The sequence below is a fragment of the Peromyscus maniculatus genome, chromosome 3 (genome assembly GCF_049852395.1).
Source record: "Peromyscus maniculatus bairdii isolate BWxNUB_F1_BW_parent chromosome 3, HU_Pman_BW_mat_3.1, whole genome shotgun sequence".
NCBI lineage: Eukaryota > Metazoa > Chordata > Mammalia > Rodentia > Cricetidae > Peromyscus > Peromyscus maniculatus.
In genome coordinates this window covers 87,270,658-87,293,521 of record NC_134854.1, presented here as the reverse complement: position 1 = coordinate 87,293,521, position 22,864 = coordinate 87,270,658, and the positions used below count along the sequence as shown (strand labels likewise).

Below are 22,864 nucleotides of genomic sequence, written 5' to 3'. Positions count from 1 at the left end.
AATTGAGAAAATGCCTCTGTAAGATCAGACTGCAGGCAAAACTGTAGAACATTTTCTTAACTAGTGGTTAATGTGGGAGGGCTCAGCTCATCGTGGGTGAAGCTACCCAAGGGCAGGTGGTCTCAGGTTCTACAAGAAAGCAGGCTGAGCAAGCCACAAGGAGCAAGCCAGTAAGCTGCACTCCTTCATGGCCACTGCATTAGCTCCTGTCTCCAGGTTTGTGGCCTGTTTGAGTTCCTCTCCTTACTTCCTTCAGTGATGAACAGTGATGTGAAAGCATACAGCAAACAAAACCTTTCTTCCCCAAGCTATTTTTGGTCATGGTATTTATCACAGCAATATTTAACTCTAAGTAAGATAATGTCTAAAATAGTAAGACTTATGCACAAATAAGGGCTTGTTTCCAAGTGTCAATGATCCAAGGGTTTTATAATTATTTTTCTGTTGCTTTTATAGTAAAGCAGAAGAAAACAAATTAAAGTCCTATTACATGATACTAGGAAGTGATGCCACATGGTGTCTAGGAAAGAAGACAGAATTTGGGATGCCTATGGTTTAAAGTCTCTTCTAGACTGATCAGCTATGTGACCGATAGCTCAACTTCTACAAACATCAGTGTCCTCATCTATAAAGTGACTATATTAATAAACATATAAATATTTTATATTATACATTTTTATATTTTTAATAAATATAATAAAAATATTTAGAATATCTTAATAAAAACAAACTGTTCCATGGGATGGCTGAAAAGATTGTGTTAACAGCTGTAAGATCTTGCAAAGTTCCACCCCATCATAGGCTTAATAAGCAGAAGTGTCAGCTATTACTGTTTATTTATTTAATGTATTTTTAATTATGTGTAAAATTCATCCTTTTGTTTGTGTAGGGTATGTTCATGTACATACAGGTACCCATGGAAGCCAGAAGAGGGCCCTGAATCCTCTTGAGCTGGAGTTACAGGCAGTTGTGAGGCCACTCAACATAGGTGTTTGGAACCTAATTAGTGTACTCTGTGAGAGCAGTACATGTTCTAAACCACAGAGCTATCTTCCTGTAATAGAGTTTTTTAACATAAATTTGGAAGCCAGTGGTTAAAATTTTCATTTTCTTTTCAAAAACTGTTTCAACTAATCAAGGTTGCGTTGGCCATGCTTTCTTTATTAATCTTTGTTTGGCTAAGTTGCTCTCAGCAAAAAAAAATTGAGTCTCTTTCCATTCTCTCCCAACCAGAATGGAAACACCTAGCATTTGGTAATTTCTGCTCACCAGACTATATATGGAAAGTGAGTGGGGAAAGGCTGAGGATGAGTCAAAGGTGACAAAGTTTATCCCAAAATCTGCAGATGCTGTCCTCAATAAGAGTTCTTAAGGATTTACAAACAAAAAGCAACTACAGTTTTGTTGTTGGTTTGAATCAGCATGTTCTCTATACATACAAATTTTCATGTGAACTTTCACTCATAAAAGATCAGTCAATTCATCGATTTTTAAAGCTAATTACTATTCTTTAATAAATCTGCTGAATCAGTATCTTCAACCAAAGAGGGGGAGGGGGGCTCTTGTAGACGATGACTTACCTACAGGGCTTACTTTTTCCTATATACTACATGACCTTAACCTCATGCTCAGGAGATGTTTATCTTTCATTAGTGGCCTGTCTGTCCTTAGGGTACTCAACAGCAAGCACTCAGGTGTGCTGCATGGGAAGAATGTTTGCTTAGGGGTCTAACAGCAGCGCTTCTACCTTGCCTTGCTGCTCCTGGACTCTGTCAATTGAGCAAGCCTCCTTGTCACCCAGAGCCTATTTCAGCTACAAAGCAGTGATGTGAGACTTACCTCCTCCTTTGCTAGGCTAGAGTCAGTCACAAGCGACAAAAGGTCAAGTCAATGGAGCAAGAAGAAAAGTGTTCTTTAACTTTGTATCTCAGACCTTGTCCCACTTAGGAAAGATTGACATAAATTAAGAAATTATCAAATCAGGATGCAATGAAAAGCTAGAATATGCAACCCTGTAAGACTGAGAGTCGTCTCCTCCAAAAATACACAGAATAATTTAAACCATCATTTAATAAGAGTTTTTTCACAATGACTACTATACTATGGCAGTGGTTATAACCAAATTAACTCAAAATGCCTTCCTGTTGAATTTTTTTCTGATTCTATCAATTAATGAACAAACTCATTCCTGGAAATTTAGGAGATAAACCTGACTTGCAGGGCTGGAAATACAGTTCAGTGGATTAGTTGTTGCTCTTTCAGAGGGCCTAAATTCAATTGTCATTACTCACATCAGGCAGCTCATAACTGCCTGTAACTTCAGCCCCAGGGAATCCAACACTCTCTTCTGGCCTCCTCAGGTATCAACATACGTATGGCATGCATGTGCACACATGCACTCACACACAATAAACAAACAAATAAATAAATTTATAAATAAATAAATAAAACAAACAAATAAATATATAAATCTTTTTAAAGTAATCACCCTTTCAAATCCCCTACCTCCTTTCAACAGCAACATTACTTATAAACCTCAACCTTCCCTGACAATTTATCATCCCTACTCAAGCACCAGGCCTCACTGGGATAAATTTCATGAACTCATGCATGGGAGGTTCACTTGTGCTATTTGGAAACAGCAAAAGTAACACTACCTTCTTTCACAAGAAAATATTAATCCCCACTGTGTGCAAATAAGCATAACTCCAGAGGAGGGCATGGGGGCTTAGTACTTCAGCTGCATCTGTCTGTGACAATACCTAGTTCTTGTTCACTTGTTGGCAAGCTGCTGTCCATGTGTGGATGGTATAAGGGAAACCATGATTACACACTTGGCAAAGGCACAATTATGCTATTACCAAGGCAGTAAGCTGTAAAAATCCAAACCATCCACCTGAAATGACCAACCCATATCCCAAGCGCAAGAAAATCGGCTGACAAATTAATACTTTACACTGGAGTGGGGAAATTTTTGAACTGTTACTCAACAGATATTTGCATGAAAACAAACAAAAAATGAAAGTAAACAAAATAGTAAGAATTTAATACCCACTATCATCTTACTTAACCCTTTCTTACTAAACCCCTGAATAAGTCTCAAGCTGTGTATAAACATCATTTTTACAAGATCAAAAACACCAGGGAAAAAATTCTACAGTAAAATTAATGGCGTATATCTACAACACTAATTTAACAACAAAATATGTTAAAAATGAGATGTAACTACTATCAACAAAGCATTTCAACCCACTCCCTTCTCACCAGTGCACTACAGCAAGCTGCCTTAGGACTGAATGCCCTGGAACTCTCTGCGTTCCAAGCATGCCTGAGCAGATGGCACCCACTGATGCACGGGATTCCAATGGTAACACCATGAGCCAGACCCAAGAGAAAGCTTTGAAAGTCCTCACTCAGCCTCAGTACTGTTCTCTCTGCCAGGAAAGCACACAGTGGTAGTAAAAACCTTTTCTTTGGCTACCATGTGGGTGAAGCGTTCAACCTGGCAGCCATGCTCATACAAACAAGAATAAGACTCCATTACTGTAAACTGCTAGAGCTTTTTCTAGACATGACGGTAATACCATAACCCTAGTGCTCATATGGTAGGAGGAAAAATCAGGAATGCAAGAACAGCCTCGGCTACAAAACAACACCTTATCTGTAAAACAAAAAGACAAAAAAAGCAGCTATGACAACGTACACCTCTAATCCCAGCACCACCGGGTGTGTATAGGGATATGATGGATGGAAGAAGCACCTTTAGTCAGAGGCCAGCCTGGGCAATGGATGAGACCTTGTCTCAAAAAAAAAAAAAAAAAGAAAAGAAAAAGAAAAAGAAAAAAGAAACAAACAAACAAAGCAAGAATTGACATGAGCAACCAATTTCATGTTTGGATAACATTAAGCAGCCACAAGAAAAATAAAATCTCAAACAAGTACGAAGAAATCTGTGTTCTTTACAATCATGGCCCATGACCAACCACAGAGCAGGGAACAGTTCGCACTATCCAGAAGAATGGATGCAATCTTAGAAATCAAGCATGTGAACAAAGACTCATCAGTCGTAGACCCCTAAGCAAATACAGACATCTTTCTCTGATACTCCTTAGATGAGATTGTTGTAAAGAAAAAGAAACAAACCAAGGCTCTAGAGGGAAATAAAATAAGTAAATAAAACTTCATCTTTTTCTTGCACATAATTTGTCTAAGACCAAGAAATTTTAGAGCAAAATGGTGCTACAGGAATAGGAAGCTCAGGGGGCCATTTTGTAGCTACACAAACCAGGACAGACTGCATTGCCCCCGCACATATTTCTGTATTTGAAGCTCTTTTAACTAACTCCACAAGGTGGGTCCTGGATGTCACTGGAGCTGTCCTCAGAGCTGGCTAAGTGACACTGGGATGCTCATCTCAAGCAGAAGGTGGTTTTCTGGTTGCTATATTATATTATGATACAGTAGTAAATTCTAATGTGAGAAGCTATACTCAGAATAAAAAAAATTGTTTGTGAATCAAAAATTTGATGAAGAAATGCATAATTATCTTTATGTTAAAATAAAATATTTGAAATGTAAATTGTATAGCTTCCCAATAGAGCTAGCTTTGCATAACTGATCAAATATTAGTCCATATCACATCAGGAAAGAAGTGTTTCAGCTACAGAAATATGCCAGAGGCCTGGACAACAGGTCCCAAGCTGCTCAACCCTCTCTCTTACAAATCTCAATTTATTTATCTGAATCCTTGACTTGTGGTAAACTCCATCAGAGAAGGGATTATACCTCAAATTATATATTATCATTCCCAATATATTTACTATTCCACATTGTTTTGGAGTCAGCTAAACATGCGCTTCTCCTTCCTCCCACCTCTTTTCCTGAATTAGTTATATTTCTCACTGCTGTGGTCAAATTTCTGGTCAGAACAATGTAAAAGGTCTATTCTGGCTTCTTGTTTCAGGTAGCACAGCCAGTCCATCATGGCAGGAAAGTATGGTGGCAGGACAGTGAGGCAGCTATTCACATTGCCTCTGCCATCAAGAGACAGAGAATACAGGAAGTAGGAATGGACTCAAGGAGTCCACTGAGGCCCCACTTAGGGCCGGACTCCAGCTGGGATCAAGTGTTGAAACACTGAGCCTAGAGTGTAATCTTTCATATACCATACAGTTGTGCTTGGAACTACATAGTCCCAAGGTCAGTCACTCCACCATATGCATCCATGTTTTGAACTAATAAGACAATAAAAAGCAGTAGTGTCATTTAGGAAAATAGAAGGAACTACAAAAATGGGTTGTGGCTCAATTTTCCATTCTCAACAAATTCTAAGTCATTCAATAGTCAGTCAGCAGTTGTGGGTGACTTAGCTTTAAAATGGAAGAGAAAAGAGTGGTTGAGAGTGTGGATGAAGTAAAGGAAAAGAACAGAGTGTCTGAAGACAGAGATGGGTAATGGCACTGGAGGTTGCTGAGGAATTTAGTCAACAGAGATAGAAAAACACCCAGTGGCTTCATGACACAGTCCACTGTGACCTGAGGAAAAACCACCAACTACAGAAGGCAGAAGAGGTCAGGGAAGCATGGGGAGAACAGTACACTGGAGGTAAAGATGTGGACATAGCAAGAGGAAGGGGAGGAAGGTAGACATGCATGGAGACAAGGGCATCAAGTTTCATGTACACCTAGAAGCAGAGAACCTTGTTTCAAAAAGCAGAGGAGACCATTCTCTAAGCCAGGAGAAAGGAGCGAGAGCAGGTATGTTTGTAATATGATGTTATGTGTGATAGCACAAGGTCAAGATATACAAGTATCATTTGTAACCCCTTTCTCAACATTCACAAAAATAGAGCTATGCTCTAAGCTGTGTTTAAACTATAGTGTTGCTTTAAACATTAAAACAGACAACTTCATCCTTCCATAGTAATGTCATCTTAACTGATGAACTCCCAAATAGGTGCCATTAGTCTCAAATGACTTCTCAACTTCTCACCTATGGTTTTCCTCTAAGTCTTACAGATGGAAAAATGGCCAGCTTTCAGTATTGTAGACTTGTAAATGTCACAACACTCATGGTGGAGCTCAGAGACATAATATGTGCCTTGTAGGTGCCCTAGGTCTTTTTGAAAATAAAGCATTTAAAGCATGTAAAACGCTGCTCTAAAATGTACAAGAATTCCACCAAGTCTTCTAGATAAAACTTGACTATCTGCTCTTCAGATCTCTCTATCTGAAGATTTTAAATAATAAAAGTGCATGTCAGATTACATACAACAATGGTTCTGCCCTCCATTCCTATACCTGGTAAGCCTGAGCTTGAATAGTACCACCATTTGGGGAAAGCATTAGAATTAAAGCACTTGATACATGTAAACTGGAAAGCACTGTGCCCATCACATATACATTCCCATTAGGTTGTTCTTATTTTCAGTGTCATCTTTATCACTAAACCCAATGTGATGGGGTATTGACTACAAGACTACAACTTGGTGGAAACCAAATGCTTTGAGATTACCTCATCTAATAAGTTCAAATATTATATATTGGGATTACCTAGCTACTAAGTTCAACTCTTCCAACATCCCTAGGAATTGCCATAACTGACAGGATTTCATGTAGGTAGTCTAGTCTGCCCTCACATTTGCTATATTACTGAGGATGACCTTGAATACTGGCCCTCCTTCCTCCAGCTCCTAAGTTCTACGATTACAAGCACATACCACTACACCTAATTTATACAGAGCTGGGAGTGGAAGCCAAGACTTTGAGTGTGCCAGGCACTCAGTTTACCAAATAAGCAACAACTCCAGCCCCACCACGCCCGAGATTTCAGTCCAACACTAAAGAGCTAAAGAAATTTGCTATGAAAACTCTCTCCTTGCTTTACATAATGAACATTCCTATTTCTGGGATTTAAAAAATTAGCAAATATATACAGTAAAGTGCTGTGGATATCGCTCTGTATAATAAAATGCTGATTGGCCAGTAGCCAGGCAGGAAGTATAGGTGGGACAAGCAGAGAAGAGAATTCTGGGAACAAGAAGGCTGAGTCAGGAGAAGCTACCAGCTGCTGCCATGAGTACCAACATGTAAGATATTGGTAAGCCACGAGCCATTTGGCAAGGTATAGATTTATAAAAATGGGTTAATTTAAGATATAAGAACTAGATAGCTAGAAGCCTGAGCCATTAGGCCAAACAGTTTAAATAATATAAGAGTCTGTGTGTTTATTTTATAAGTGTGCTGTGGGACTGCCAGGGCTTGGTAAGAACTAGAGAGAAACTCTCCAGCTACAGTAAAGCATGTACTTTCTGGAACCGGCAGACAGTACACATAGAGAAATCGGCAGTCTAACAGGGCAGCAGGGCTCTAACTCTGTTGTGTAATGTGAACATCATATACTGTATCTTTAGATTTGTTCACCAATCTAGTGCAGGATTTTTGTTCATAACAGTAGAGAGATATATTTTATCTTGGGATGCACCAATGCAAACATCTGGTAAATGTGATAAGTTTTTATAATAGTTTGAAGTATCATAACTTATGGACAATCAGTTCTTTGTGCTTGTCTGCTTTGGTTACACTTACTAATGGACTTTCTGAGAGTGAAATGTTATCATGAGGCTATGATATGGGTTTTAGTGATGAGCTAAACCAATTTTTAAAAGCACAAATTTCATCCTATAATAAGGAGCAAAGCATTTTGAAGGATGATTCTGTCAATATTATATGCCTGGCATTAGTCTTTTCTCGAGCTGAAACACAGTATGAACAATGATATCAATATAAACAAATGTGCTTGATAATACACATTTTTAAAACATAAAGGAAAAAGTAAGATCTATGAAATTGTATTATATTCTAAATTATAGAAATGGGAATTATATGGAGTTGGGAAAAGCTCTCAAAACCCAGCTGGGGAAGAAATGGAATAATCCTCAGGAAAAATGACCACTCCCTTTCTGTTCTTGCCTCTAAATGGGAAATGATACAACAATGTGTAAAGACTCATCTCAAGGACTGCAGTTGACCACAGGGAAAGAAGCCAGAATTCATTGCTGCTATCATCTTTATGCATGCCAGGATGCTAAATAGTATGATCATCTCCAGCCAGCTGGAGGAATCAGAAGTATGTCAGTAAGACAAATGCCCAATTAATTAAACATAAGACAGTGCAAAGGGTTGTGGCATAAATCAACCAAACGATAGACAGCACTGTCTAGCTGTCTGTGAACATCAGCTACAAAGCTCCCAGTGAAAGGGAAGTCCATGCTCAAATCTTACAACAAATGCCCTTTCCCTGGACTCTGTACCTTCCTATGTCACAAACATCTATAGCCAAGCCCACGATATTGGAGCCTCTTTTCCCACTGCTCTGTCCCCAAGCTGTCTTTTTTAAGTCATGTGAGACTTCAACTGATGACAACGATAATCAAGATGACCAGATCGGGGTTCTAAGACTACTCTTGTCCCTTAAATTTATGAATCAGTAGACTGCAGAGCCCTCAGAACACTCTTTGGGTAGCATAAATAACAAAGATTCCTTTGAATACTTTGTAGTTCACTGATGAAATACAGTCCTTCCTGTTTGGTCTTGGATTACTTTATGAGAAGCTATGCATATATTGGAGTCATGGTTTTCTTTGAATAGAAAACTTCCCTAGAAAACCAACATCCACTGGCAAAGAAGAAAATATGCCTAATTATTGTATTCAGTTAGAAATCCATTTAATTTACTTCATTTATATCTTCTTACTATCTCAGTGACAACCACTAACAATAATCCAAAATTCACCATCAAATGTACCTCCAATTTTGAAAAATACAACAGAGATATTTCTTCCTTTGTGTGTGTTCATGCAAAATGAATGTTGTCCCACAACAATGAGCAAGCAAGCTTAGTTGGAGAACCTGGATTCCAGTGTCAGTACACATTCATACTTACATAAGCATACATTTGACTATTAGTTTAATTTCCTCTCTGATAAGTGGGCTTATTGAGCTTTTTAGCTTCAATGTATCTACTGCAAATGCCTCTTGTCATTACACTTTGTAGCAAGCTAAGAATTTGTAAACTTCCTCTTTCATTTCTATCATATCTCTTAAACCTTACAGCAGTAGAAACAGTATTCTGATTAGTGTTCACTGATTCTCAAACACAAATATTCCATTATTATATTTATTAAATATGATTTGAAACCACCCTGTTACTTCCCAGCAAACCTTTATGACTTTATTATCTTTATCAGAGCTCTCTGAGTTAGTTCAGGATGCAATCCCTGTCATCAGTAGCATATTGGAATCAACAGTTCTGTCTGTTGGAGGTTTTACTTTCAAAACAACTTTGATGTGGTGCCACTGGTTGTATAGTAGATTGATATATATATATATATATATATATATATATATATATATATATATATGAATGTAGTATGCACACAGGTGACATACTTAGTACTCCTGGAGTAGTTTATGTGACATTATGTTACTTGTTTGTATGTTTTCAAGGCTGATCATTTGACACTGGAAAACCAGCTAGTATGCACCTCCCTGGGGAAGACCTCCTCTCCCATTCCCAGACTTCCTCAGTTGCCTGGCTGGACATGTTGGTGAGACTTTATGGGTGAAGCTTCTGATATTACTAGGAGACACCATCCCACAGCAAACTCTTTCCTCCTCTGGCCCTTATAATCTCTCTGCTCCATCTTCCACATTTTTCCCTGACCTTAGGTATGAAAGTATTATATATACTCTCAGGCTGCATTGTGGGCTCTCAGGCTGCATTGTGATTCATTGTGGTTTTCTATTGTGGTCTCCGTCTGTTACTAAGAGAAGTTTCCTTGAAGAAGGGTGAAGACTGCACTTATCTGTAGGTATAGATCATACTAACTTAGTACATTAGTGTTTGTTGAGTCAACAAATAGATGGATCCTGTTCTTCATAATACGTTAGTTTCTGTCTTTATATTGGAGAATTAAGACTCTTAACATCCAAGGTTCTTATTGCAAGACATGTCTTAAGTCCTGCTACTTGTTGATTTTTACAGTGCTTGGTACTTATCTATTCCCATTTGCTTAATTGTTGTTCTTGTGTTCTTTATTCTTTACTGTCTCCTTGTGGACACTGTTGTTTCTCTTCAGTCCTATGGATTTCTCCAAGTATTTCTTCTATAGAGCTGGCTTAGTTTCATGAATGCCTTTAACTTGTCTTTCTTTCTCCTTCGTTATGACAGATAGCCTTGCTGAGTATAGCACTCTGGATTGACAGTTGCCTTTCAGAGATTAAAATAGATCTTTTTAAGCCCTTGGGAGTTTGTTTCTTTTGATATCTTTGTATATATTTATAATTGTTCTTTTGATCTTTTTGTTAGGATTGTATCTCATTCACACTGAATCATTACTGTGAAATTAGTAATTTGGAGGGAGTCATGTTGCCTTGGTTTTTCATGCTTCTTTTGTTTTAGCATTGGGAATTGTGCATCTATGCTCGATGTTTTCAATCATTTTTTTTCTTCCAGTGGAAATGTTTTCAATATTCAAGAGATCAGGTTATAGTAGGGCTACGTTGTCATTTTTCTCTGCTAGATTCATGTTAGGAGCACTGGGCTCAATCTCTACTACTCTCTGGAGAACAGGACACATACTCCCTGCTCGCTGCTTCCACTCTCAACTCTCTTGTCAATCCTTCCTAGGCTCCTAGATGACTGTCATTCCCCTAAGCTGTCCTTTGCAATACAGAGGTTGGGTCACAGATGCTGGTCCTGTCCTGGGTGGTTCTTCACCAATCAGTTTACAGATGCTGCCACTCCTCTGGTCAGTCCTCCACTGAGCTGAATGTGAATGGGTGCTGTTCTGATCTCTGTGTGGTCCTTGGCAAGGTTGGAACACAAATACTGTTTGAATCAGTAGGCAGTCATTCCTGGATTATGCCACAGATGTTTGTTAAACCTCTGGAAATTCCTCCACAATTCCAGTTATAAATGGTGGCCTTGACCCCGGGCAGCCCTTCCTAACGCTGCATGTGAAGTGTGGAACCTGTGTCTGCTTCCTTGTAGTTTCTACCTTGCTGGATATTACATAGCTCTGGTTCAGTATCTTCCACACAGTCTAGCAGTATTCAGTATTCTGCTGACCATGTTTTGGCATGCAGTCTCATGACACTTGCTCTGACCAGCCAAAAGTGTCAATCATAGAGGTTCTGAACCCACCAAGTCACATACTCAACAGGTTTTCTTTTCTCTTTCTCTTTCTTTCTTTATTCCTTCCTTCCTTCCTTCCTTCCTTCCTTTCTAACTTTCTTTCTTTCTTCCTTCCTTCCTTCCTTCCTTCCTTCCTTCCTTCCTTCCTTCCTTCCTTCCTTCCTTTCTTTCTTTCTTTCTTTCTTTCTTTCTTTCTTTCTTTCTTTCTTTGTTTTTAATGGTGTCTCAGCTCTAGTTAAATGCTAAGAAGATCACATTTTTTTTCTGGTCTTCCCTGTCACTGTCCAGCACCTTCTTCCATCTTTTCTTCTTCCTTAATATCTGTTGCTCAGAGAGAGTACAGTGCCAAATTTCGAGGCTGTGTCTTAAGTATGGCTCTGGTCACTCCCTCTTGCTCCCAGATCACCAATCCCTGTAGGATGGACCCTGAGTTATTTTTACCCTGTTCTATTACTATTTTACTCTGCTATCACCTAGAGATTCTCAGCTGCCTCCAACTTCTTCTGATAGCTATTATCCATCCATCCATGGGGATCATAGTATGCAATGCCTGCCTACCACCTGCCATCTTAACAAGCCTCTAGTTTCTTCAAGATGCTACTGTATGGATTTAATCTGTACAAGAATCCAAGATTGTTAAGTCCAACCAACTCATACAAGCAGGAGCAGAGTTTTAAAGTCTTTTTTCCTGCAATGAATGCAGGAGCTAGATTGTCATAGCATCTCCAGTGCTCTGGACATGGCCCAGAACATGGCATGTGCTCAGCAACCACCAGATGGTTGATGAGTATCCTGCTCAGCCACTACAGGGCAGAGCCAGGAGCCTCAAGCAACCCCTTCAAACCAAGAAAGCTGGTGTTCTTTCTATTACTTTCAACCATGTTTCTTTTTTTTTTTTTTTCTTTTTTTTTTTTTGGTTTTTCGAGACAGGGTTTCTCTGTGTAGCTTTGCGCCTTTCCTGGAGCTCACTTGGTAGCCCAGGCTGGCCTCGAACTCACAGAGATCCGCCTGGCTCTGCCTCCCGAGTGCTGGGATTAAAGGCGTGCGCCACCAACGCCCGGCTCAACCATGTTTCTTAACATTATCCAAACTCCTTTGTATTCTGTACTTCTGATTCTGTCAGGCAGTTGCTTTTACCATTAATTTTATCCCATTCTTCTATAAAATAGATGTTCATCCTGCTAACAGCCATATAAGGGAGCCTGGAAGTGTGCTCTCCAGCCCTAAACAAGACTCCTATGACTTCAATTAAGACTTCTCTGGCTGCCTTCTTAACTGTAAACTCATCACAGTGCAGGGGTTGGAAGTCCACAGACCTGCCCCCAACTAAGCTGCTCCTGAATTCTACCCTCAGGAAATATGTAAAAGGATACATGCTTACTGCTTCAAGCTGTTAAATTTGGGGCAAGTGTGTTACAAATAGGTAACTCACACTGTTACACATGCACACAGATGAACAGTATAAACCAATCCATTCAAAAACAACTCAAAATGCATATTCTTAAAAATTGACTGCCAGAACCTACATATTGGTAACCCACCATTAGTACTATGCATGCTCTTACTGCTGGGAGAGACACACATGCTGTAAAGTAGAGCTGGCCTTTGGTGGACATAGAGTTAACAATTGCTATGACTTCTGTGGTCAGAGGTACAAAAGGTCTTCTTGTCAAAACTTACCCCCACCGGGAAAAAAAAAAAGCCCCACCAATAATGTCTTATCTATCACTTTGAATGGCTATTTGCTGCACTTAACAGTCTTCCTATTGACAAAAACTATCTGTCATAGCCATGCATGCTCCTTAAAAAGGAGCTTCAAAAACAGGAGCTTCAAGTTGCCTAAGGATAAATTTTGTTCCACCTGTTACTAAGGATGTGATGGGCAATGCTCTTTGCACAGAAAGCTATTTCTGAGTGTGTTGGTGGGGTGGAGGCAACTTTTTCTTCATCACTAACTTCTATTAATACCTTTTTATCCTACGAGGATGAAAAATGTAAGGTCTATAAATGATGTATAAAGGACAAATTTTCCAATCTTTCTTTCTCAATCCTTGAGTTAAAGTTGATGCCAAATGTCTTGGTTTATAGTGACATTTCTCACAAAGAATCTTGATTTTTGTGACCGATCTGTACAGTATACAAATGTTAACTACTATTTTTCAGACAAGTGATTTTCATGTGGTTAATTACGAATAAAACTGGTTCTAAATCCCAGTGTCCTCACCACCAAAACCCCCGTCTGCCGACCGCATATGCTGCCTCTGTGGTTGTGCACGACTCAGAAGGGAGAGCCTACCGTAATCTGTGGGATGGTGAAGCAGGTGGCTACAGGAAGGCCAGGCGGAGGTCAGAAGCAGAGTGACTCTGTGCTGCTTTTTGAGGTCTGGTTCTAACTCCTCATTATTTAGGACATCTTCACAGCCCAGCCTTCCTCATGACATGGATGAAGACCCAAAGGCTTCCTTTATGTGCCAAGATCCTCATAAATCCCAAGTCACTCTTTCATTCACAGCATACAGCAAATGGCCCCGGGGAAGACAAGTCTGGAAATGGGGTACTGAGGAGCATGAGAGGTACTACCTTGGACATTTCAAAGAATTCAGCTTCTTTTCCAGACAGGATAATTCACTATTTTAGCTGAGATATTTTAACTAAATTGTTTTCTGTTAAAACAAACAAGTTTTTATAAGCCTAGAAAACACTGACTTATCGTTCTTTATCAAATACTATACAAATGTTTTCATTTAGTGGCACAAAATTACCTCTGAGAAGCATCACCGCTGTTCAGATGCTTACGAGTGCTTCTGCATCACTTATAGACGTTTATTTCATATTTAGAACTTTCTAATCTAAGTTGGAAATGTTTCCAAAGTCTAAATCCACACTTCAACTGATTATTCTGAAAAGAGTACACGTGGGAAGAACTATTTGCTCACTAGATCCTTCTTCAGCAATTCAGATACTTAATTATCATTTCCAAAGCAAATTTTCAAAAATCAAATCGCAAAACTACACATATAATTGAGCTTCCATTAAGGAGTTCCAATCGTTTGCCAAAACAGACCTGAAATTCTTAATCCCTTGTCCAAAAAAATTGGACCAAGTATTGACGTTTTCCACGAAGCAAGCCACACAGCCGCAAATGTTTCTCATTTACTCTACCCCTAGGGCATACAGCTCAAATAAAAAATTTCCTGAATACCCCAAATTTCAGATGCAATTTGGAATGCAAGTGATTCATAATGTAATGCAGGAAACATTATGCTCTTGTCTTACCCACTCAGAGTTTCTGGAATGCAACTCTCAGGAGAGCAGCCTAGCCAATTAGAAGGCTGACCTTGTTTTCAGTCATGAGACCTAACTATTATGCTCTTTGCCCCTTACTCAAACGTGATTTTGAAGCCTCAGCAATCTGTTACTACAGCTACTGTTCAAGTGAGAAAGCTGCTACCTCAAGGGAGCTAATAAGGTTCCTATTGTATACCATGACAAAACCAAGGTAACGGTGCATCCATTCCCACTAAGAAAGGGCACAGCAACACTATAAGAAACGAGGCTAGTGTCATTGCTTCTGCAACAAGATCCTTCCAGTGGCCTCTGAACAGATTTAGACCCTAATTAAATCAAGAATGAAATTTCACAGAAGCTCTTGTCATGTTCTAATCCTGCCTTTACCTTCATCCCCCTTAAGCCATCGGTTATGTCCTAAGGGACCACAACTGCAACCATTTTCTTCCACAGGCTCCTAGTCTCTCTCAAGGAAAGGAATACAGTTGACATAGGGGAAGAAAAGTGGTCACTGAGTGTTGTAAATGAGCGTGACAACTGTGCCCTGGGAAGCATGATTACTAAAAACAAGATGTGCGATGTCCCCAGTGTGGTAAAACAAAACAAAAACAACAACAGCAACAAAAAAGGCACAGTAGAGTAGCATGTGAATGAGAAAGGATGGAGATCAACATAACCACAACCATTTTCATTAACTGAACGGAGATTAAAATAATGTAGACAAATAGGACATTCTTCAACAAGAATTGTGGAGGTGTCTGAGACTCAGTGCAAACCTCAGAACAAACACCCTGAAAGTTGGAGCAAATGAGGGAAATTACTGATCCTCAGAAATATCAGCCAACAGGAAGAAAGTTCTCAAGCAAAGAAAATTTTGGAAAATGTAAAACCCGATATTCCAACAACAGCAGGATGTGTGTGTGTGTGTGTGTGTTTACTGTGTATGTCTGAAGGACAGTAAGGAGCAATAGGTAGCTTAAAATAAATTCCTCAGCAATTGTGACAACAGTAACATTTACAAAGGAACAAATGGAACATGGCCACTGAATTCATAGCTACAAGTGCTATGGGACTACTTTGATCAGGAACATGAAAAAGTATAAATGTACTTGAAAAAAATTGATGCTTATACATGAATGAGAAATGAATTCGTTTCAATTTGTGTCTGGATCTTTGTGTCAAGGGTAATCCAAAATGCTGTTTGACAATCTCTCCTATCAAAGATTCTATCTTCTATTATATCTTAGCTTTTTATTAGAGTCAGCTCTATGTGTCCACACAGGAAAATATGTTGTTTTCCTAATCCTTACATTAAAAGAGAACTTGCTTAGCTGAGGATAGGAAATTGAATACCAGACAACTATATTTTTCATTGAATTAAACAATGCTGTGGATTTTCCCTCACTACAGCTGGTTTAGAATTAAGTGTAATCAGTACACTAGTCAATAAGTTTCTACATTATAAGTTTCTATTAGTCAATGTCACATACAGGTGAAGAATCTAGAACAGTACAGACAGTTTGCTCCTGTTAGTCTCCTTCCCTTCTTGTTTCTGTCAGCCATGGCTTCTTGGCTTTTGCAGTTAAGAGTCAGACAGGGAGCTTTATACAGGATGAGTCGGTTTAGCATCAGCCTATGGTGTCCCCTAACTCTCTTGGCTTTTCTAACTGGTGTTTTATACATAGGCTCACTCTAAACCTACCTCTTTTCCTTTTGCCTTTATTGCCACTGGACAATTGCTAAGTTCAATTCAGAGTCTGTGCAGAAACCAAATGTTTTATACTACTGTACAGTGAAACAGAGTTCAGCGAGATATGGTCCTACTTGTGGAAATTGTCTTTATGGGTTGGCTTACTCGGGCATGAAGTGATTGATAGCTGGTTAACCTGTATGCTGTGTGCTTTTATAAACATGGTTTTGGATGAGAGTAATATTTACATCAGTGGGCTGCAGTAAGGAATATTGACTACCATAATATGAATGGGCTTCATTTAATTGAAGGTCTGAACAGCACATAATGCTGCCCCTCTGCTTGTTCACCATAAGAGAAACACCATGTCTTCAGCTTGTTCAAAGCAGCCTTCCTGGCTCTACAGGTCCTTGGATTCAAACTGAGACATCAGCTCTGCAGATTTGGGATTTACCAGTGTCCACTATTCCATGAGCCAAATGTTTATAATAGGTCTGCATAGAAGGATAGTTAAAAGTATCCCACTGGATCTGTTTATCTGGAAAAAAAATCTCAAAAGCGCACAATCCCCATGAGCCTCAGTGTGACTATGCGAGAACACACATGAGCAAACTGTCTCCATGAGGCCTTTCTCAAAGAACAATCCATAGCAGAGCACAATGAAGCAAAGCAACCAGCAAACCAAACAATCAAAAAACAAAACAAAATTTCACTGAAGAAAATAAAAGTATTGGAAGGCAATCTCTGCCGAGCACAGTATCAGACCATGTAATTCATTCCCCCCAAGAATTCCCATAAAGACTGTGATCTGGTTTCAGCAGACAGTTCAGTTGTCTTTTCCTACATATGCTGACTAGATGGTCTCTCGGCTTTTATGACTTAGGTACTGTTATTTGAAGCTGATCACGGGAAAATGAACTGAAGACACGGAGCAGAGTTATAAATTAATTCATTACTCTTATGGTGCACTGCACAAATATGAGGCCAGCAAGCTCACTTGAATGGCAGCCAGGTTCTTCCGCTCCTGAGACGGTGCCTCATGAACAAAGCGAAGCCAGTTGGAGTGTCTCGGGTTGGTAGCATCCAAAATATACAGAACTTCTCCCTTGCTCCCACGAACCTAAAACAAAACAAACAGAAAAATCCAGATTAATCTTACTAAATTTACCAAGGGTAAAATATTACATATTCTTTCTGAAGTATGCATCTTTTTATTGATAAGCATTGAATAAATGTTAAACTAACAGCACTCATGACTTAAACATATGTATAAAGAAAGCCTACTATTTAATTTGGCAGAGGTCTGCATGACTCACAACTGTCCTCAAATCTCAGAGACATATCATGTTTCCTATGTCCTTTTTGCGGGTGGATTTGAATATATGTGTGACAATCACAGTTGTTCAGGAGATAATCAAAATGCAAGCTGTCTTTACCTCCACGAAGAGAGCAGCACTGCCTCCCAGGTGAGAGGAGTGGAGCTGGGGCAATCTCTTTCAATTCTCTTTCCATCTGTTTAGAGAACTAGCTGAAGACGGGGGACTGACTGATCCAACCAGGGGGCTGTAACAGCTCATGGGACATGGGCCTTTCTAGGGGAGACACAAAATCAACTCCATTTTGTCTTCTAAACAAACTACTCATGAATTTCTTGGGACAACATTTTTAATTATTTTATTTTACTTAGTATCTAGCCATAAATCTTGCTGGTCAAACATAATATTTTAACAAGGAAAGAAGTAACAGAATGAAGAAAGGAAAGAAAGAAGGACGGTAGGAAGGAAGATAGGAAGAAAGAAAAGAAGGAAGGAATGGTGGAGGAGTGGGAGGGAGAGGGAAGGAATGAATCAGTCCATTGAACACTCTTGAACTAAAGACACTTGGAATCTACTGTCTCCAACTGCCATTATTGATTACTCTGGCCCACTTTAATACCATACAGGCAGCAAACTCTACTTGTGTTTATATATTACTGAAATCCAGCAGAGGAGAGCTAGAGAGATTTCAGAGACTCGTTGTTCATGCAGAGAATGCAGGTCCAATTCTCAGCACCCACATGGTACTAGCAACCCTCTGTAACTCCAGCTTTAGAGGGTGTGACACCCTTTTCTGGCCTCTGGCTAGAAGTGATATATAGACATAATGCAAGCAAAACAACCATACACCTAAAGCAAAAAATTAATATTTTAATCCAGCAGAGGATGTATAAGAATGAATGATTTTCACTTCAAACATGCAACCCACAAGACACAAATGTAAAATCTAGAAATGCACCTTCACATACTTGAGGGAAGAAAACTTTCAAGGTCAACAAATCCACATGGCATGTATTTTTCATGGTGCATTTGCATATTCACTAATCCAACAAACTAATTTTGAGTCCTAAACTGCCCAGGACTAAGAATGTTTCCACAAACAAGACAGACTAAGACAAAGTCTCTGACCTCACAGCACTTCAGAGTAAACAAACATAGAATGAAACTTCATGTAAACATGAGCACTATGAAGAAAAACAAAGCTGACTCCAGGAAATGAAGTAATGGGGGAAAGGCCAAGTCAGCATCTTTGATGAGATACCTTGAACTCAAGTGCTCTAAAGGGGATAAGGAGCTAGAGAATGATTTCCAAAAAGGGCAGCCAGCAAAGGCAGCAGAAAGGGTTTGAGTTTTGTAAATGAACTTGATGTTCACAAGGAACAGTGAAAAGGCTGAAGATCCAATAAGCTCAATTGAGAAAGTGATGGGAATTCAGATCAACTGGCAGGCGACAAGCCACCTACAAACATACACACCAAGAAGTCACCCAGCCAGTCACTGCAGGGTATTTGCAATAATTTCCACACAAAAATCTGTTAAAAAGTCATCTGTTGAATGATGGCAAAAAAAAAAAGTGAAATTTCAAGATTCTAACATATATTGTACAGGGGAAAGAAAGCAGTTAGCCTGTTCCTATTGTCTGATATCTGTCATTTCTCAAAGAGCTATTTTTTCCAAAGCCAAGCAATTTTCAGTAATCTTTTTACAGTACTGCTAATGAGATTTGTAATGATCACTGGAAAACAGAAATTTAATTTTCAGTACTTTAACTGCTAAAAGCCTTGTGTTTCTTGAATACTTATGTATAGAACTGTGAGAATTAGTTATACCTCTAACAAAATAACAAACTTGTAGAGAAATTGCTCTGCCTCCCTACTTCAAGCCTTATTGACCCATGGTGAATACAAATAAATAAATAAATAATCACCAACAATACTGTTCTGTTGGATTTAAAGCACACTGTCTACCTATCACTCAAAGAGAAATTTCATTTAACACAGTAACAATTGTAGATGTTTGGCATAAAGTTTTTCCCTTCAAGTACCACCATAACTACGGTTAAAGAATGTTTGTATTTCAAATACCTGAATTAATCACAACAAGTAGTCATCCCACTACATAGCTTAAAAAAATTCTTTCTTAAAGAAACTATAAATTTAAAATCCTAACTATTGCTGAAATCCACATAACCTATCAATGAGTAAAAAAATGTGTGTTTGTCAATGGCATCATCTGAGCTTGAAGGGGAGCCCTGGTCATGGACTTAGCTCAGGGCCCCTTGGTGCTGCATCCATTACTCAGTATTTCATAACATGTGATCAGATGGGCTTGACATGTGAATTCAATGCAAAGATATCACACATTAACAAAAGTGTCTCAGGCTTACTATATAAGCACATTTAAGGAGAAGGGCTTTTCATTGTTTTTTATTTTAGTTTTGTCTCAGACCCCTTGGCTCTAACTATTTTCAGTCAGTGTAATGATTAGTATTAACTGTCAACCTGACAGAATCTATAATTATCTGAGAGACTGCCTCTGGGCATGCCAGTCAAAAATTATACTGATTACATTAACTGAGGTGGGAAACCCACCACTGTGGGTTCATGATGGACTATTCTCTGAACTGTGATCCAAACAAAAGCCCTCCCTCATTAAGTTACTTTTGTTAGGGTATTCTATCACAGCAGGAGGAAGAGAAACTAACACATCCAGTATTAGCAACTTGCTTTCATTTTTGGTTTACCAGATGGACACATTTTCCAGCTGACTTAACCTTATACAATATTCCATCTTAAGAGAAATACAAAACTTAAGAATTTCTTACTGAAATTCTTCTGAAATGTACTACTTTCAATAAAACAATTCACACTTACTGTTATTTATAATGGTGAGAAATTACTGTACAATGCCCAAATCTTCATATTTGAAAACCTATCTGTTCCTTAACAGGGTCAATGCTCATCTTATTGCAATTACCTGCACTCACAGACTATTAAGTGCCCCTTCTTGGCTCTTTACTGAGCCATGCCCTGGCCTGCAGTCTGCAGCTCCTGTGACGCCATTGCATTACCTATTCTAAGTCTGCATCTTCCTGCCCTTGTCACAGTACACTTGGGGGCACACCCTCTGAAGGAGACATCCTTGCTCATTCAGCACAAGTCAGTCAAGACAACCCCAGGCAGACAGCTACTATTTAAGTCTCCATTTGACTGTCTTAATTTGATAATGAACCCTGAGGTTATATATTCAACATTTTCAGATCTAACAAAGAAGACTAAATTCCTTCTTAGTACCACATCCCAACAGCTCACCAGCTTTGCAGCCAAAGTACAAAACTAGTCTCCCAAAGAATATCTCCTTTTACTTAAAAGTTCAAGGAAGTGAGACAACTTATTACTATCACACTTAAAATAGTCTACTACAAAATGAGGCCCATAATGAAGTCAACATTTCATAGTAAAAATCATCTCAGTTCAAAATTTTGTCGATTTATCCAGTTTTCCTACACTAGCAACACAAGGTAGTTGCCTAAAGTCAAAGGGAAAAACACCCTATGAAAAGTAGAAGTCAAAATAGGGCTGGTTACATCTCTCTGTGCTTGGTTCCTCCATCTATGAAAAGGGAACACTACTGTTTCCAGCTCCTGTTCAATACCAATGTTGCTTTCCAAATGTCCAAGAGGAAGAAAAAAGGTGAGCATTTTGCTACCACAGGTATGCACCTTCTTCCAGATCCAAGACAAGCAAAAGAAAAGTTACAGCTCACTTCATGTTCCAACCAAGCTTTCAGAGGAAGACACATAACACAAAAATTCAGCTCAGTTAGTGAAAATCTTAGCATGTGAGTAAAAAAGCAAAAATCAGGCAGTTAGGGTCAATCAACTTCCCTTAAAGCTCAATATTTTCCTTGTTAAATTAGGTCAGCTCTAGACAGGGAGACTCCTTTATTATTTGGATGTTTACTGTTAATAGAAGGCACTATAAAAATTCATTCATCATTATATCCTTTGGTCAGTTCAATCATTGAAGTATTTCTAACTCACTACCTACATATCCACCAGGGAGACTCTGAAAACAAAGCTAATCCAAAAAAAAAAAAAATCCCCCCCCAAGAAGAAGAAAAACGGTACAAGTCAGCAGCAGTAGGGCAGTCAGTTCCACAGACACCCTTGATGAAGGACTAAATGCTAGAGCATGCCTTTCCAGATAAGATGTATGTACTTTAGCAAGGCTTTGCAGAACAGTGCCTTAGAGTGCTGAGACTGACGGCACGCATGTCTCTAATGTATAAAATGTCATCTTTTCATTTAAATTTCAAGCACTTCTCTGCAATTTTTTTTAACTGAAGGAAACCATATGCCCTGCCTTCAGAGCTTAATTAGTCAAATGTCAAGATACTTTGCAAGTGCTAAAAAGCAAGAGATTCTGGAGTAAAATCTGACATCTCACTGTTATCAAATTTAAACCAAAAGACCAAAACACCCGGAGATCGGGCGTACAGTCACTAGCAAACTGCTAATTTACAGTTTCTAAGCACAAAGTGTGTTTCCCTTGGTGGTTTTTCAAAGGATTCTAAAGTTTTTCTTGTTCAGGTGCTTATAAACACCAAAACAGTGTCAGGGCAGGAGTTAGAAGTTCAGCAAACAGGGGGCGTGGGTTTTTGCTGTAGCTCAAGCACCCTGTTAAAAGAGATCTTGATTCAGTTCCCTCCTTTATAAAATAGGTCCAGCTGGGAGTGGTGGCACCCCATGGGTATTATGGGTGCAGGAACAAGATATCGGTTCGGACGGGGGGGGGGGGGGGGGCAGTGGAAGGGAGGCTGTTAGAGCTAGGGTATACTGATTCTTTCTCTGTGTCAGTTCTGTAAAGTGCATTATGATCTTAGAATATGAATGTATCTCTCCCAATCAAATATGTCCCAGTTACTAATTATCATAATCATCTAATAATTCATAATTCTATGCTAAAAATAATAGAAAACTGTATCCCTCATTAGTACTGAGCATTAATTGCACCTAACATTGGGAACTTTAAGACATGCCAAGAATAGCTCAAGAAGAAATTTTTGAACATAGGTCTTTTACTTAATTAGCATTTTGAGTATTTATTAAGGAAATATGAAACCTTGTTTAGGCCCATAAAGTATTGTTCTAGGCAATATAAAGTTGAAATACATACAAACTGTATTCATTAAAAACATGTAGTACATATGGCTGTAAAGCACAAACAGTTCATGTGGTAAAGTGAGAAGAAACATAAACCCCAGAGCAAAGAGGACATTGTGAAAAGCCCCCAAAAGTGTCTCTGCACGCAATAAAACCTACAGTTGGTTTCTGGACACAGAAACTTGGCACAGGTATGGCTGTAGTTTTTAC

The 22,864-nt window shown here is 39.0% G+C and overlaps 1 protein-coding gene across 2 annotated transcripts in view; it reads right to left on the bottom strand.

Annotated features, from left to right (window-relative positions):
• Window positions 1-22,864, bottom strand: part of Prdm5 (PR/SET domain 5) — a 222,759-nt gene that overhangs the window by 102,486 nt on the left and 97,409 nt on the right. For both annotated transcript variants that reach the window (XM_076566884.1, XM_042273429.2), the window contains exon 3: window positions 17,172-17,294. In XM_076566884.1, coding sequence (XP_076422999.1) covers window positions 17,172-17,294 — 123 coding nt within the window. The remainder of the gene's footprint in view (window positions 1-17,171; window positions 17,295-22,864) is intronic.